At 34.2% G+C, this 17,448-nt stretch overlaps 1 protein-coding gene across 2 annotated transcripts in view; it reads left to right on the forward strand.

Moving 5' to 3' along the window:
- Positions 1–16,558, forward strand: part of LOC114336807 (uncharacterized) — a 32,238-nt gene extending 15,680 nt beyond the window's left edge. The window contains exon 3 of one of the 2 annotated variants that reach the window (XM_028287187.2): positions 4,489–4,856. In XM_028287187.2, coding sequence (XP_028142988.2) covers positions 4,489–4,812 — 324 coding nt within the window. In that variant the 3' untranslated portion in view covers positions 4,813–4,856. Of the gene's footprint in view, positions 1–4,488; positions 4,857–16,202 lie in introns of those variants that run through there. The other variant, XM_028287188.2, reaches the window with a different exon arrangement.
- The last annotated feature ends 890 nt before the right edge of the window (positions 16,559–17,448 follow it).

The raw sequence follows: 17,448 nt of genomic DNA on the forward strand, positions 1-17,448 counted from the left end.
AACCTTAAACCTCACCGCCAGGTAAATTTGTCCAGGTCCAGAAAGATCCACAATACCCCTAAGCACTCTACGCCTACAGCGCCTACCTTTGACTCTAATAGACCGAACTGGATTATCGAGTAGAAAAGGAGCAATGATCGCTAGTGCAGTTCTTGAAGATATTGGATTGATATCCAAAAATGACAAGTCTATGTAATATACAAGTCTAAATTAGATCGACAAAGAAAAAATTCAACGACTTGATTTACAAAAAAAAAAACATAAAGGATGATGCTGGTCTGCAAACTCTCTATTTTGATGGTCGCAAAAATCAAACCCTTCACATTCAAGATCAGGGAGAATCGTCATCTAGAAAAACCACTGTCGAATAACATAAAGTGTTATTGAAGGAACCTGGTAGCGACTATATAGGGCACGTAACACCTCAAAATGGTACCGCAAAGACCATAGCATCAACAATTGTTAACTATTTAACAGAAAATCAGGTGTCAATTAGCGAATTGACTGCTGTTGGCTGCGGTGGTACTGTCGTTAACACTGGGCCCCACGGTGGTGTAATACATTTTTTGGAATTGCGAGTACGTCATAAACGACCCTTGCAATGGAAAATATGTCAACTACATACAAACGAATTGCCCCTTCGACATTTGGTTAGATAGCTGGACGGAAAAACCACAGGACCTGTATCATTCTCGTGTTCTATCGGCAAACTTATTGAAACTTATGAGGGATTACCTGTTTTGTGCTACTAAAAATTCAAAGTTGAGTTGCCTGAGGTAAATTTAAAAGAACTAAGCAGCAATCAAAAATATTTATACCAAATGTGCACTGCCATATCTTCCGAAAACTGTCCACATAATTTAGCGAATAACCCTCCTGGCAAATTATCTCATGGAAGATGGCTAACTACGACGAATATTATCTTAGGACTTACATTGCAGTAAAAAATCCGCCGCCTAGTTTAAAAATTTTAACAGAGTATATTCTGCGAGTATATGCAAAGGTTTGGTTTTTAATAAAAACTGTACCAGTGAGTACATTTGGAACTCTTCACCTTTGGAAGCTAATTGAATATTTCAGATATTTAAGTGACCAACTAAAAGCTGTAGTTGACACTTTGATCCAACGAAATGGCTTTTATTGCCATCCTGAAAATATTTTACTAACGATGATCTTTGACTCACGTAGTCATATAAGAAAATTAGGATACAAGTTCAAGGATACAAATTCCCAAGTTCAATAATTTTGAAGCCGAATCCTAGATTGATTGAATAAATTGGCAAGAGTGCAGATAATCGGAGCCGCTAATGACGAAAAATCTGGCTGATGAAGACATTCAAGAATGTATTAAAACTGGTAGCTATCCAGAAGGAGATTTATGGAAGTTATCCTGCCATACACAGGCTGGTCAAAAAAGTGTCAAATTAGTGACGGAGGCATTTTTGGCCGTATGTGAGTTTACTAATAGGGATGGTTGGATACGTACAACTATAGCATCTAGAAGCAACATGCCAAAGTTTAATAGCAAATCAAACTATGAAGTAGGAAATTAAAAATTGCTCATATGGTTGTGTGGATGGGTGCGCAGGGATGGAACTCGATGGCAGCTACCTCCCCGCGGTGGGTTCTAGGTTATTTTGTATATTTTAAACCACAAAATAAACGAAGAGCTGCTCCAAAGTGGAAAAGTACTTGATTGTTTTTAGCCAAAGCTTGTCACGTACGGGGAGCTATAGTATAATGTACATTTATATTATACATAGTATATCATATCGCTGACTATAGTAATGAGTGAGCCTGCACACAGGGAAGCATTTGTTCCATGTATGCAGCCTCACTCATTACTATGAGAGCGATATGATATAATATACTATTATATTATAGTATAGTTCCCCGTGCGAAACAAGCTTTAAGGGCTGGCGGGGGGGCTAAATATATCTAAAAATTAAAAATATTTTTTTTAGGTAATAAGAGAACCATATTGCATCATTTCAAAATACAGGGAAATTAATTTGTTGATTTAATTTTTTAGTTTTTTGAGGGGGCTGGCGGGGGGATCAAATAGTGACGAAAAAAATTAAAAAAAAATTGTACAAGATAATTTAACCAATAGCAACTTTTTCAACTACAGGCGTCTTGAAATTAAAAAAAAAAGTATAAAAGCGACCCACCCTAACCTACATGTATTCGTCAACAACCTCAATATTTACATTTAGGGGAGTGCAATTAGAACGAAAATATGCATTGTTTCGGAAAAATTTAAACAATCTTATATTTTTCTAAAACTTTTTTTATTAGCTTATATACATGTCAAAGTAAAAAGTTCTACTCGCAGATTTGGCCGCTAATTGTTTATTAATTGTTTAAACAATAACAATTATTTTGTATAAATAATTTTAAAAATATCATTAAATTCATCATTTTACTTGAATCAGATATGTTTCTATTTTGTTTTTGATTATGCTGAACCCGAATATGGCATTGCAACTGGAAAATTGTTATACAGAAGCTCTTATACAGTATGTCTGCCTAGCTAGGAACCACATGGAAAACTTTTTTATTATTAATTTTACGAAAAAAAGTTATTCCTCCTAAAATGCTCTGGATAGTCAAAAATCTAAAACTCAATCATCAGATATCAAATTTTATCAATTTTATACGAGTTATGTCAAAAATATGAATTTCGTTAAAGAGTAAAGTACCTTTATATTCCAGAATATTAAAAAATGCTATTATGAAAAGTTGTTTGAATTTAAAAACTATGTTTAGATATAAAAGTACATCATTCTAATCGAAATTTTTTTTTTAATTTTTTCTCAAATTACGGATAGTCATCATCATTTTATTACAATTATGATAACTATTTTATTATCACTTTTACGAAAAAAAGTTGTTCTTTATAAAATGCTCTCCCTGGTATAAACTCTAAGATACAACCATCAGATATTAAACTTTTTTAATTTTGTACGAGGTATGTAAAAAATATTAATTTTTCTTAAGGGTTAAGTGTCTTTAATATTCACAATATTTTAATTAGAAGGATGTAATTGAACACTAAAACAATTTTTTAATTCCAAACAACTTTTCTTAATAACAATTTTCGATATTGTGAAATGTAATGGTACTTTACTCTTGAGTGAAATTCATATTTTTTGACATACCTTGTATAAAATTAATTAAATTAGATATTTAATGATTTCATCTTAGTATAGTATATACGATGCAGAGTATTTTGTAAAAAATACCTTTTTTTCGTAAAACTGATAATAAACAAGTTATCAATTGATTCCAAGTTACGCAGAGATACTGTATAAGAGCTACAAATAAATTTTTTTGCTGAATATTTATTATTGTTGAAGCTTATTACTAAATGTATTTTACGTAAGTTTTACAGACAAAAGTCTTGATCACTTTGTATAAACATTTTTTAGCTGGTAATTTTCGGTTTTTTATTACATTTTTGTTATCTTTCTTAATTTGTTCTTTTATCTTGAAAGTTGTTGTCTTTTTTCCATAAGTGTTGTCGTTTCTCTACTTATTTTTATTGTCCCTCTGTCTCGTTTTCTTAACAACCTTTATTCCTGCTTGTATAAGGTTATTCTTTAATGTGGTGTTAATCACATTAATGTCTGTTGTATCATTTAATATTATGTTTTCCTTAATTATTTCTCTGAACGCTTTGCCATTTTCTTTTATTTTTTGTCTATTTCTCAATGATAGTCTTTATGAAATGTGCCAAAAATAATAAATAATGCAAAGTTTCGCCACTTCACGCAAACTGAACGTTCCTCTTATCCCTTTCAAGTACTTGCATACAGCGAATAACAGTAGGCTTATTAATAGTAGGCAACCAACTATTCAGCCGCGTACTGTTGGTAAACAACCTTTATTTTTGTACATTATAATTTTAACGCGAGTAGTTGTTAATTATGTTTTTCTACTAATTAAAATAAAAAAGGTCATAGAAAAAGTATAGCATTCTACTCGCATGTAATAGCTATTACTCATTCTGATGGATTACTGTAGTGATATTATAACACTCTGTATAAAATACGTTTTACGCTTAATTTCGAATAAATTTATTATGGTTTTAACTCGCATTAACCTTAACGCGACAATAAGCAAAACATGACATTGAACTATAAGTATCTGTTATTAATACATTTCGTGGCGTATAAAAAATACAGTGGGGCAAAGACATACATTATTTTGTATATTAGTATTAGACATGTTGATTTTGAAATAGTGTGTTAGATCAGTAATGTAATTGTTGATGTTTGTGTTTCGACATGGTAGATTAAAATATAATGTTGTCTTAAGGTTATCTGAGTTTTATTCAATAAACGAATAAAGGAGCTGCTTAAGTACCAACCCTTCAGCTTCTTCGTTACATTACGACACTCGCCTTCGGTACGTGTCGCAAACTTCATCAGCGTGAGTAATAAGCCAATATTACATGCCCATTCAATAATATAGTATTATTTTTAGATTCTATGTTTTAAAAACCCTACTTACTTGTCATGGAAATGGACAAAAGCAGAAAATTTTGATGACTTATTGAATGATCCTACTTTTGCCCCCATCGTGGCTGGTTGGGAGGCAAATTCAATATTAGGATACAACGCAACGGTATATATGGGAGTGGGTGACATTCCAGCTTTGGGAGGGAACAATGTAGGAAAAGTATATCATGGTCTACCAGAAACAGATAATGGTCGAAAGGATGGTGGTTTATACATAGATAGGACAGGTGTATCTGCTGAATATACCATTGGTGGCGGTCGTTTTCTTGTACCAGTTAATATTAGATAATATAATGTAATGTAATAAACCTAAATTAAATGACCACATAGTTCCTTCCTCTTTTTCCACACCTATCTTTTTTTCCGTGTCAAAAGGGACTAAGTAAAAGAATAAATAAAATATTATTTGTACGTTTACAGTATGCATTAAACCGCTTTCATAAATTCTATGTCACAAACATCGAACAAATTGATTGAACATTACAGAGAGGGGCAAAATTATAAAATAAATTTATTTTCTTTTAAATGGACGATTTTGAAGGAAAATCGCGAAAGGGGTGATTTTTAAATTAAGTACAATTTTTTTAGCATATATTTTATACTAGTGACGTCATCTATCTGAGTATAATAACACGTAATCGATGATTTTTTTAATGGGAATAGGGGACGTGTGATAGCTCATTTAAAAGTTAGTTCAATTCTCTATTCTACAATAATTCTCTAATACAAACATTAACATCATTATTTATACAGAGCGACAAAAAAATAATTTTTGAATTAAATTAATTGACGCAAAAGAAGAAGCAATATGTAATTTATTTAACTCAAAATGCATTGAACTGCTGTGAGAACGTAGAAAAAATGTTTATTTCACAAATATTTTTTTTTTGTCTAAACTAAATCTCGAACTGCCTCTTGGCAGTTTGAACATTTGATTTAAGCGGAAAGCATTGTTTATTTGCCTTTTATATTTTCTTAACGCCATAGAATATATTTTGAGTAAAATAAATTACATAATTACATACATTCTTTTTTTGTGTCAATTAATTTAATTCAAATTTTTTTTTAAGTTTCCCTGTGTAAATGATGATATTAATGTTTATATTACTGAATAGAGAACTGACCTTTATTCCCATTTAGAAAAATCATCGATTACGTCATCAAGCCCAGATGGATGACATCACAAGTATGAAATATACAGGGTGTTTGGTAAAGAATGATTGATATTCCTGATTTTCTTTATATTGAATTCAGGGTGAGTCAAAACGCAAGTACATTATTTTCTCAGTAATTTTAAATTAAACACCCTCTATTTTATTATATCACTATCGAAAAGTACTATTACCTTACTTTAATTCATATATAACATTCCCTATGTCTAAATTTATTATTTTTTGAGATATTTTCATTTTTCAGAGCAAATTATTAATTACGGGTCTAAATCTTTCCAAATTTTACGTAAGCCATGACTGAATTGTCTAAAACTGACAATTTACGATTACTGATCATCAATCTGTAATCCAAGTTGGCTACAATTTTTGTTATTAACTTTTATTGCTATCTGTTACTATAACGGATCTACGGAGCTTTTCCCCACTAATCAATCACCCTTAATGGGTAAATCAATTGTTTTTAGTTTAAACTATTTTAAAAATGTGGCTAATGCAATGATATTTTAAAGTACGTTAATAAATAATCGATATCTACAAATTGATGGTGGGTCAATGGCATTAGACTGCAGACCGAGAGTTCCCTAGTTCGAACACGGCTGTTGCGTATCTTTCTTTAATTTTTTTTAAATAATTATAAAAGTTGATATACCTACTTAAAATTCGTATTTTATAAGTTAATTATTATACATAAATATTATATATACCATTTTCAACAACCGTGATATTATACAAAGTACTATTTTATACTAGTGTAATTTTTGGAATTATAATTTTAACAGTTAATACACCTACTAAAAATTCATATTTTATTCTTTCGAAACATGTTGTGTCCTATATATAACAAAACCGTGTTATTATAAAAATTACTTTTTTATTATAGTGTAATTTTTGTAATTTTAAACATTTTATATCGTCAAATTATTTTATATCCTCTCCTATAAATAATAAAAGCGTTTTATTATAAAAAAATTCTTTTTTTATAAATGTGTAATTTTTACGAATAATATTATGAACTCGATATACAGGGTGTTCCAAAAAAACTTTTCAGCGTCTCTAGGAGAGGTAAAAAATTGAAAAATAATTGGGGTTTGCTTAGTAAAAAATTTTTGTACCGACATTCGTTTTCAACCTGTACAGGACCGAATCGCCCTGTACATTTAAATGTATCTTTATGTTGGACGTGTACCAGGATTTTTTTATAATTTTCTTGAATAAGGGCAGGATAAAAGGTTTTCCATACACTAAAATTTAATAATTTTACCTTGTAGTATTCATAATACACCCTACATGATATAGTTTATTGAGATCAGGTTGTTAAAAAGTTCTTAAAAAAATAAGAGTCTATAGGCCGTTCCATTCAAAATAAAGCTTGTGAACTCAGCTAGGCATGCGTGAGTTACCGTCTACATTGGTTTGGGTTTAAAAAGCGCATATTTATTTATATAAAAATCAATATTCTTTCATCATTATGATCCATACTTCAGAGCTTTCGTCCCTAAGAACGGTGAATTTTGGTGAGAATGTGAATTTTGGTACCTCAAAACGATGTAGATAATTTTGCTACTCATAATTCTCGGCTTTTACCTAAAACGTACCTTCGTAAGGATTTACCAAGAATCTATACATATTTGTAGCTCAACAGGCCTTAAAGACCCATGGCTTGGAATTCCTCCACGGTTTTCCTCCATTTTCTTCTGTCCATGGCCGCAGTTCTCCAATTTGTTATCCCGATTGTTTCCAGATCTTTCTTACATGCTTCTAGCCACTTTTTTCTTAGTCGTCCGCTTCTCCTCTTTCCTTCCCCTCTCGTCAGCGAGTCCTTTGCCCACCTTCCTTTCGCCATTCTCGCAAGGTGATCTAGCCAACTATGTTTCTTTGTTCTCACTATCTGGCTTATTTCTGGTTTCCTGTACAGCTCTCTGATATCTACGTTTGTTCGTCTCCTTCAAACGTTTTCATCGTCTTTTACTCCCTCGAAAATCTTCCTTAGGACACTCCGCTCCCAGATATTCAGCATATTTTCTTGATTCTTATTCATGACCCATGTTTCGCTTCCGTAAAGGACTGTGGACTGGATTACTGTTCAGTATAATCTCAATTCTGCCTCTCTGGAAATATTTTTTGCTCTTAGGAGTTTTTGCAGTGCTCCGACGGTCTTCCTTCCTCTCGAAATTCTTTTCTCAATTTCTTGGCTTTCGTCCCCCTTACTTGTTAGAGTTACTCCTAGATACTCAAACTCCGTCATCTTTTTGAAGCAATGCTCTTTACTGGCGTTATCTACGGTAAGCTTCAGTGATGTTTCTTCATATGCGGTCTGTTCCATTTCCATATACTTTGTTTTTTGCTCGTTAATCCTCAGTCCATACTGCTGTCTTTACTTCAAAGAGTTTGAAAATCCTCAGCAGTTCCCTCTCAGTTCTTGTCATTAGCACTACATCGTCCGCAAAAGCCAGAACCTGGCTTCTGTTGTCATAGATCATACCTATCGTTCGTATTCCACTCTCTCTCAATATTGTCTCCAACAAGAAATTGAAGAGCACTGTAAATAGCGGATCTCCCTGCTTTAATCCCCTTTTAACTTCAAATTTTCCTGTTAGGCTTCCTTCTATTCTTACCCTCTGATCGGTCTTTATTAAGGTTACTTTTACTAGACTGATCATCTTTTCCGGAATTTCGAGTACGCTTAGAGCCTGGTATAGACTCCTTCTTATCACAGAATCGTAAACTGGTTTGAAATCTATAAAGAGGTGATAAATCTATATTCAGCTTTAACTGTTGCTCGTACGTACTGCTCTGAATCATTTTTAACACAAATATTTGAATCCTTTTGAATCCTCTCTTGTACTCACCAACCTACTCGTTTAAGTGCCTTTTCAATCTGTTTCTTATGACTCTGGCGAGTACCTTATATGTTACGTCTAGGAGAGTGATACCCCTGTAGTTCACTCCCTGTAGTTCTCGCAGTGGCGGCTCGTGAGTTTTACAATAGGTGAGGCTCTAACTGTAAAAAATCTAGACAAATTTGCACTAGCAAAAAATGCACCAAAAAATGTAATTTAAGAACTTTATAAAAACAGGATTAAATCTAAAATTAACGAAATTTTTTGAATTTTGAGTCATATTCACTCCACAGTGATAGAAATTCCTTGTAATTGCCGCGATCAATGGACTCATCACTTTCATCGTGTCCGTGAAAAGCTAATTCTTGCGAAGCCAAATATATTGTTATATCGATAAGCCTATTTAAATTCATCCTATTCTCCAAAACCTGATTATTGTAATTATGGCCTCTTTTTGAGCTGTATCTAAAGTAGTTGTTTAGCAAAATGTTTTAATTTACACGACGAAAATATGTGATCTTTAGATTTGGAATGTCATTCAGTTGAACGAGGTAAATTTTTTAGATCTGAATATCCTATTTTAGACCAGGTTGTATGTTCGGTTTGTGTTGAAAATAAGATACAAGGATAGCAAAAAAATTTTTACCTCTTAATAGACCCGGTTAACCAGTCCCATTTATTAAACCAATTAATATTAAATGCACGATTTTGACGATTACCTGAGGATTTAATAATAGTTAAATTTGGCTGTGGTCTTCCTAAAGTTTTAATAATATAAGCTTTATTATATTATATACAAAGTATTAAAATTATTCCTGAGCAACCAGTCAATATTATATCTTCAGATATTTTGATTTCGTTTAACTTATCCATTTTATATAAACAAAGAACGGTACATAAATTGTAAAAATAACCTTACCAAGCCAATAACAACACAAATAAAAATATATAAGATACAAAAATTCACCAAACACTAATTAAAAAAATATGAAATGATAAAATCACACCAAGAAATACCCTGACTATTAACTTCCTTATAGAATATAGCTAAAAACACAAGGGAGCCTAATTCTGGTTTAGCCTCCCTTGCCTTATATTTCTGAGTAGTATGACGTGAAGCGATATAATATTACGTTTCCCTATCGAGTAGTATTGTACGCATAGAAAACTATATTGCTGGTTTCGAGAAGTTTGTCGTAACTTATAACACTCAGTCTGGTTTCTGCCTCCCTTGGTAGGGATATGAGGAGCTGCTCACAGCGTATAGAGGGTAGCATATAGATGCGTTGCAGATGCGTTTAGTTAAAAGTGTGCAATAATTTACACTTTGTATTAGTACGAGCGCTTGTTGTTTCTCGTGATTCAAAATAAACAAAACAGTGACTCAATAATTATAGAAATATTATATCCCAGAGATGACATAAAATGTGTAAACAAATTATGGGAGGCTAAGCCTCCGTTGCCTTCTCTGACGAGCCGCCACTGCGTCCCTGTCTTGATTCTTATGAATGGGACATACTATTGCCTCTCTCCATACTTCCGGCATTTCCTTTCGCTCCCAAATTTCCTTCAGCAGGCTATATATTCGCGTTATAAGTGCTTCTCCCCATGCTTGATTAATTCTGCAGTAATACCATTGCTACCTGCACTTTTATTGTTTTTCATGCTATGTATGATTTCTCTTATTTCTTCCACAGTTGGAGTTTCCGTTGTTTCCGCCGGGTCATTAACTTCCTCTATCATTTCTACTTGTCCCCCATCACTTCCATACGGTTCTTCATTAAGTAGCTCTCTAAAATGCTCCTGCCACCTATCTAGTTTCCCCTGCTTATCTACTATCAGGTGCCCTTCCTTGCTCTTGTAGTAATTCTGTTTTTTCGCACATTGTTCACTGCTCCTTTTCGCCCCGTGGTAGAAGTTCCTTACATTTTTATTAATATAATGCTGTTCTATCTCTTGAAGCTTTTTCTCCATATCCTCCGTTTTCTTCTTCCTACACATTTTTTTCGCGTTTCTTCTCGTCGCTTCATATTTATTTATGTTTTCGTCACTTACCAAGAATCTTTACTTCATAGAAAAAAATAATTTGAACAACAAATGTAGCTGAGATAATTTTGAACAAAAATGTTGTTTTTTAGAAACAACCTGTTCTCTCAGAAACAACTCTTGAAGCGACCGAGGATTTTGAATGTCAGTAACGCGAGAAAACTCAACTTTTTACCATCTAGTTAATAGAAATTTAAGAAAAAAATGGAGTTCGCGCGAATTAACTTTAGGCCTTGTTTCTAATATAACGAATCATCCTACACAAAAAGTGCTAATAAACGTTTTTTTTTCACAATTATCTCAGCTTCACTTTTCTTAGAAACGTTTTTCTACGATGTACAGATTATTGTTAAACCGATGATTTCTGTTTCCGCTCCCTCTTTGTTTTATTTTTCATCACTAGGTAGGAAATCTGTAAATAGACGTCGGAGGTAAACATTTCCGAGAGTGCTGGGTTCCTAAGCTAAAGCCTCATCAGAGTCACGTCGACGAGTTTGGCCCTAAGTCGGACCATCCTGCCCTCCGTAACTCCGATGTGGCTGGGACCAGCTAAACCCCACCCCTATCATACTTGGGCATCGGGGTGGAACCGTCCGTTAGAGCCTTCCCCCGATGTCCTCCTTTTGCCGGATTCTCAGGCACTCGCAATTACACATCAGCTTCCGTTTCTCACAATAATCCAAGCACCACGTTCTTTACCCCTATGCTGTCAACGTGTTCTTCTTCCAACCTCTGCGGACCCAGTTCTGCCTCCTTAGATACCTGTTACTGCCTCTAGCTCCCGCTCTTCCTTCTCTTTTATGGACAGCACCTTTCTCACATCTTCTCCTTCTTAAGGTGCCTATCCGTTCCGGATGTTGGCCATCAGCATGGCTATCCTAACTTTGCTTGCTCCTATTCTGAATAGTCCGGTTGTCGATGTATTAAACCACTTTCTCAGGTTTTGAAGCCAAGATATTCTTCTTCTCCCAGGTCCTCTCTTTCCAAATACCTTGCCTTGAAAAATAAGTTGCAACAAGCCATATCTCTGTTCATTCCTCATAACATGGCCAAAATATTCTAGTTTACGCTTTTTGATTGTGTTAATAATCTCGCATTCCTTGCCTATTCTCAGAGCCTATTTTACTTCAAATCAGGCCCGAGGCACTACACAATTTTCGGGCCCCTAAATATAATTTAATAATAATATGTAATAACTTTTTTAAATGTACATATTAATTATTTAATAGAAATATAGTTGCACAAGAAAATAAAATTTTTATTAACAATAAAAATAAAATTTATATTTAAACAATTAAACATTGTTTAAGGGGATAGGCGCAAACTTTCGGCTTCAATGATATTTAAATACATTGGTTTTTTTCGAAGCCTGAGAAAACTAAATAAGTATTTTTTAAAAATTTAAACGCTTAATGAAATATTACGTTACTACCGAGGGCCGAAAGTCCCTGAAATCTTCGATAATGTTTATTTTAATAAGTTACAGGGGTGAAAAAAAAAAAAAGAAAACTGAGTGTGATTTTTAATTTTAAATACATATCTTATTCAAAAGAAACGTTTTATTTATTCTAAGGAACATTCGGCCCTCGGTAATAATGTAATCTTTCATTCTGCGTCTATTTTTTTTTTAAATATTTATTAGTTTTTTGACGACTTGAAAAAATGAATGCATTTAAAGAGCATTGAAGCCGAAAGTTTGTGCCTATCCACTTAATTAGGTATAACTCTTATGGTTATCATTTATCATTGCCTGTTCGTAAACTGAAAGAATTTTGAAAATTTGTTTTGTTATTGTAATAAACATGTTTTGTTTCGTGATCTTTCCGGGCCCCATTCAAATACGGGCCCGAGGCAGGTGCCTCGCGGGCCTAGTGGTAAAATAGGCCCTGCCTATTCTACGTAGAACCTCAACATTAGTCACACGATCCACCCACGAAATTCTCAAAATGCGCCTGTAACACCACATCTCGAATGCCTCGAGTTTTCTCAAAGAAGCTTTGGAAAGTGTCCAGGTTTCTACTCCGTATAATAATGTAGAAAATACATAGCATCTGATGATAGAGATTTTGGTAGCAAGAGGTAAATCGTGGCTTCTGAAAAGAGACTTCATCATTATGAACGCTGATCTTGCTTTTCCTATGCGTTGTTTTATTTCACTTGAGTAGTCCCACTGGCTGTTTATGTTGGTACCAAGGTATGTGTAGCTGTCGACCCTGTCAACTAGTTGTTGGTTAACCAATAACTGTGTATTTAATATTTCGCGCTTAGTGACTACCATGTACTTTGTTTTTTTCGTATTGAGATCAAGTACGTATTCTCTACTTATATCTGATATGCGCGACATTATTCTTTGCAAACCATCTAGACTGTCTGCAAAAACTACAGCGTCGTCGGCATATCTAATGTTGTTCAGACGCACTCCATTGACTAATACGCCTTCCTGTATTTCTCCCAGCTCGAAGATACATTCAGAGTATATATTAAACAGCACCGGGGACAGGATGCATCCTTGCCTCACTCCTCTATCTATGAAGGCTGTCTCTGTCAATTGGTCATCCACTTTAATATTGGCAGTTTGGTTGTAATACAAATTATATATGATTCTCAAGTCTCTACTCATCTACTCCCGCTTCTTTCAAGATGTTTATGAGTTTATCATGTTTTACTCTATCAAATGCCTTATTGTAGTCGACAAAACAAATATACACGTCACAGTCAACATCTTTTGCATCTTTGCATAAGCACTTGGACAGCAAACAAAGCCTCTCGGCATTTACTTTTTTGGGTAAAGTTACGAAGTTCGACTTTAACCAGCTTTGGGGTATTTTTCCAGTTATGTATATTTTGTTGAATACAGTTGTTATCAATTTTATTCCTTGTTCATCCATAAGTTTTAGGAATTCTACATAAAACTGGTCAGGCCCTACAGCTTTACCGTCTTTAGTTGTTTTAATAGCTGACGTGACTTCTTCAATGGTAATCGGGGGTCCTGTTTGGCATTCAGTGTCTTCGGTGGTATTCTGCCTTTCATCTGCAAAAGTTACTTCCACATATTTCTTCCACGTGTCTAGTTTTTCCTCCTCAAACACTTAACAGTGGTTTGCCTTGGTTATCTGCCAAACACCCAACTCTTCTAGGTTTGTATAAGGCTGCAGCTTCTTTAACTTTTTTTTGCATATTGAATGAATCGTGTTTATGTTGCAATTGCTGGATTTTCGCAGACTGTTCTCTTAGTCGTGTATCCTTAGCTATTCTAATTGATTTTTTGATCTCTTATCTATTCTTTTGTATAATGACATGTCCTGATCTTTGGACTTTCGCCTCTCTTCCATCATATCTAAAATCTCGTTTGTCATTTACGATTTCTTCTTTATTTCTGGTGGTTTGAGGAATTTCTCACGTATGTCTTGTGAAACTGTATGCAACTTTTCTATCTCCTGGTCCATTACATCCGATTGAATAACGGTATTCCAGTTGTTCTGTATATACTATTTTACCCTCTGTTCTGTGTTTTGGTCTTTTAATAGCCTGATGTCGAATTTTGGATTGACACTACGTCTAACCTTCTTTAGCCTGAGCTTAACTTTGCGAATCAGTGGGTTATGGTCTGACTTGATATCAGCTCCTGGGTATGTCTTGACTAATGTTATGCTGTTACGGAATCTTTTATTAACCCTTAAACGCCCAAGGGTGGGTAAAAAATGTCCACCTAATGTGTATTCCCTTGTAACATACTTATTGCGTGTTTAAAAATTTTACAAAAATTATTTATTGTTAAAAAGACAGCCTTTTATCGGATGTTAAATTGTATCTACCGATATTTTTGAAAATAAAAGTAATAGCTTGAGTTAAATATGGGTGGGCATAAAAAGTACACCCTTGGTAAAACTTGTTACTAAAAGTTTCTATATAATTTCTCGTTGGTAGGAACATAATCCATATAATTATTGACGTATAATTACATAATCGACATAATTATTCGCCAGTGAGGAGGCAGAAAGGAAGAATATGGAGAAAATCGACAAATTTGATTTACTGGCTTTTACTGGTATGTTAATTTTGATGTACATTGTAATTTTGTTGTAAGGTTTGTAAATTGTTTATATTAATATTTTACAAGATGCTGTGTTTATTAAGCATAAGATCCTTATGTTTAATCCATTTCCAACAACTCTCAATAAATATATTAGCTATTTTCGAGGTGGACATTTTTTACCCACCCTTGGGCGTACATGGAACCTAAAAAAGGTTGGGCGTTTAAGGGTTAATCATGATGTAATCTATTTGATTTTTCTCACTATGCGGCCTGGAGTTTCTTGAGGTGCTTTCCATGTATATAATCTTCTGTAAGGGAGTTTGAAGTAAGTGTTAGTAATCACAAACTATTCTTCTGCCACAAATTCACCCAGTCGATCCCCTCGTTCATTTCTTTCTTCAAGTCCAAATTGCCCTATGAATTCTCCCGATTGTCCCTTACCAATCTTGGCATTTAGATCACCCATAAACAAAGTTAAATCCTTTTTGGGGAGGCATTTTAAGGTGTTGGTTAGTTCATTATAAAATGCTTCAATTATCTCGTCCGGTTTGTCAGCTGTAGGGGCATATACCCGGATAATGTTAGTTGTAATTGGGTAAGTATTAAGTTAAAGGAGGAGTATTCTTTCCGATATAGTTACAAAATTTTTAACATGTCTGGCAGTTTCTTGATTTAAGATTATACCTACCCCATTTTCGTGTCTTCCACTAGGGCTACCTGAATAATATATGTGATAATCATTAATTCTACATTGCCCAGAATTCGTCCATCTCATTTCACTTATTCCCATTATGTCTACTGATAGTTTATCGATCTCCTTGATTGCAATATGAGTCTTACCTGCCTCGTATAATGTTTTAACGTTCCATGTGCTGATGGTGAGGTTTATCTTTACATTATATTGGCAACGATTTCTTCTGCTGGCGACCGAGAAGGCCTTGCCGTCTTCTGATTGTCCTCTGCCGGATCTTGGTATCCGAGTTCCATAATCAGTAATATCGTTTCTATGATTTGTCGTATTCATGCTAATTGTACTAGGGGTACTCTCCGATTCTTTAATGCAGTGGTTCCCCGTTGCCCTCTGCATCTTTATGCCGTTGACCGTTACGTTGTTAATAGGTTCATCCGTCTTCAAGACCGATTAATTAATCTCAGGACAAAAAGGTGCCCTTTCACTTCCACTTATCAGTTCTTCCACTTATAAGCTCATCCACCCGGAGCCGTTGGCCAGTAAGTGGGGGGATTGCTTATACCGGCAATCGCTCGGACGTCAGAGCCTCGTTTGTTATCTGGCAGGATGCACCGAAAGGTCATTATCAAGACCATTACACGGGCAGGTGAGGTTGACATTTGGATAGGAGAGGCTATAAGTTGCGCATCACTATCCCTTGCATCCCAATCTCACATAAGTGTGGATTTTGTCCGACCATCGTTCATCCATCACTATCTTCTCTACCATCTCCCTCCAGACTCAAACACTCCCTATAGCTCATTTATTTCCCTTGTCTATCTAACACACTCCAAATAGATATATGACACAGTGTCTGAAGTCCTACATAAAGCTAAAAAGAACTTTTATTTTTAGATCCTATGTTTAAAAAACCCTACTTACTTGGTATGGAAATCGACAAGAGCAGAAAACTTTGATGATCTATTGCATTCTTCTACTTTTGCCCCCATAGTAGCTGGTTGGGAGGCCAATTCCATATTAGGATACAACGCAACGGTATATATGGGAGTGGGTCACCTTCCAGTTTTGGGAGGAAACAATGTAGGTAAAGTATATCATGGGCTACCAGAAACACATAATGGTCGAAAAGATGGTAGTTTATACATAGATAGGACAGGTATATCTGATGAATATAAAAGTACTGGCGGTAATTTTATTGTAGCACTTTATAATAAGTAATGGAAATAAATCATAAATTAAAATACCACAAACATAGTTTAACTTCCTCTTTTTTCAGACTTTTCTTTTTCACTATCTTTTATTCCGTATCAAATGCAGAGATTTTATAACTGGACTAGATACAATAATAAATAAGACGTTATTTTAAGTACGGTCCTGATACGGGTAATATATGTCACGTTGTAAACCGTTGCTAAATTTTATCAGTTTTTAAATGATAAAATCACAGTTAAAAATAATTTTGTTACTTACTCCACATAGTTATGGTGCAAACTGCATGTCAACGTAGCAAACCTGACGTGAGTACCAGTGGCGGCTCGTGATTTTTTCAATAGGAGAGGCTATGCCTAACTTTAAATTATCTAGACAAATTTGTACTAGCAAAAAAAATTCGCCAAAAAAAAAATCTAATTTAAGACCCCATTTTTTTGAACATTTTTTATTTACGTTATAATATCATCATAATTCATAATTATTTCATAATATCATATAATTTTAAAAATAGTATAATTGTAAAAGTGTATTATGTACCAAAGTTTGTCTCGTTTATTTGCTAACAATTCTATCTCTGTAAGTAGATATGCATATCAAAATAAATACAGATTTGAAGTTTTGTAGTCCAAACAGGTTGAAGGTTTACATTGTTTAAGATACTCAACTGATTTTTTTAATTCTAAAAGCGGCTTACTCGGCGAATGCAAAAACACGGTAAATTACCGATATTTTGCTTTGCATTACAGATATCAAAAAAAGTTATTTAAACAAGTTGTTCCAAATATTATTCTAATCCCACATACCAAACTTCATCACAAAATTCGCACTTTTAGTTTTTTCATTATTTGTAGTCAGGATCCTAAAATCCGCAGAGGAGGCTGCTGGCCGAAAAATCTCACTTGCCCGATCTCCGGGCAGCGTGTGCATT

The sequence above is a fragment of the Diabrotica virgifera genome, chromosome 7 (genome assembly GCF_917563875.1).
Source record: "Diabrotica virgifera virgifera chromosome 7, PGI_DIABVI_V3a".
NCBI classification, from domain to species: Eukaryota; Metazoa; Arthropoda; class Insecta; order Coleoptera; family Chrysomelidae; genus Diabrotica; species Diabrotica virgifera.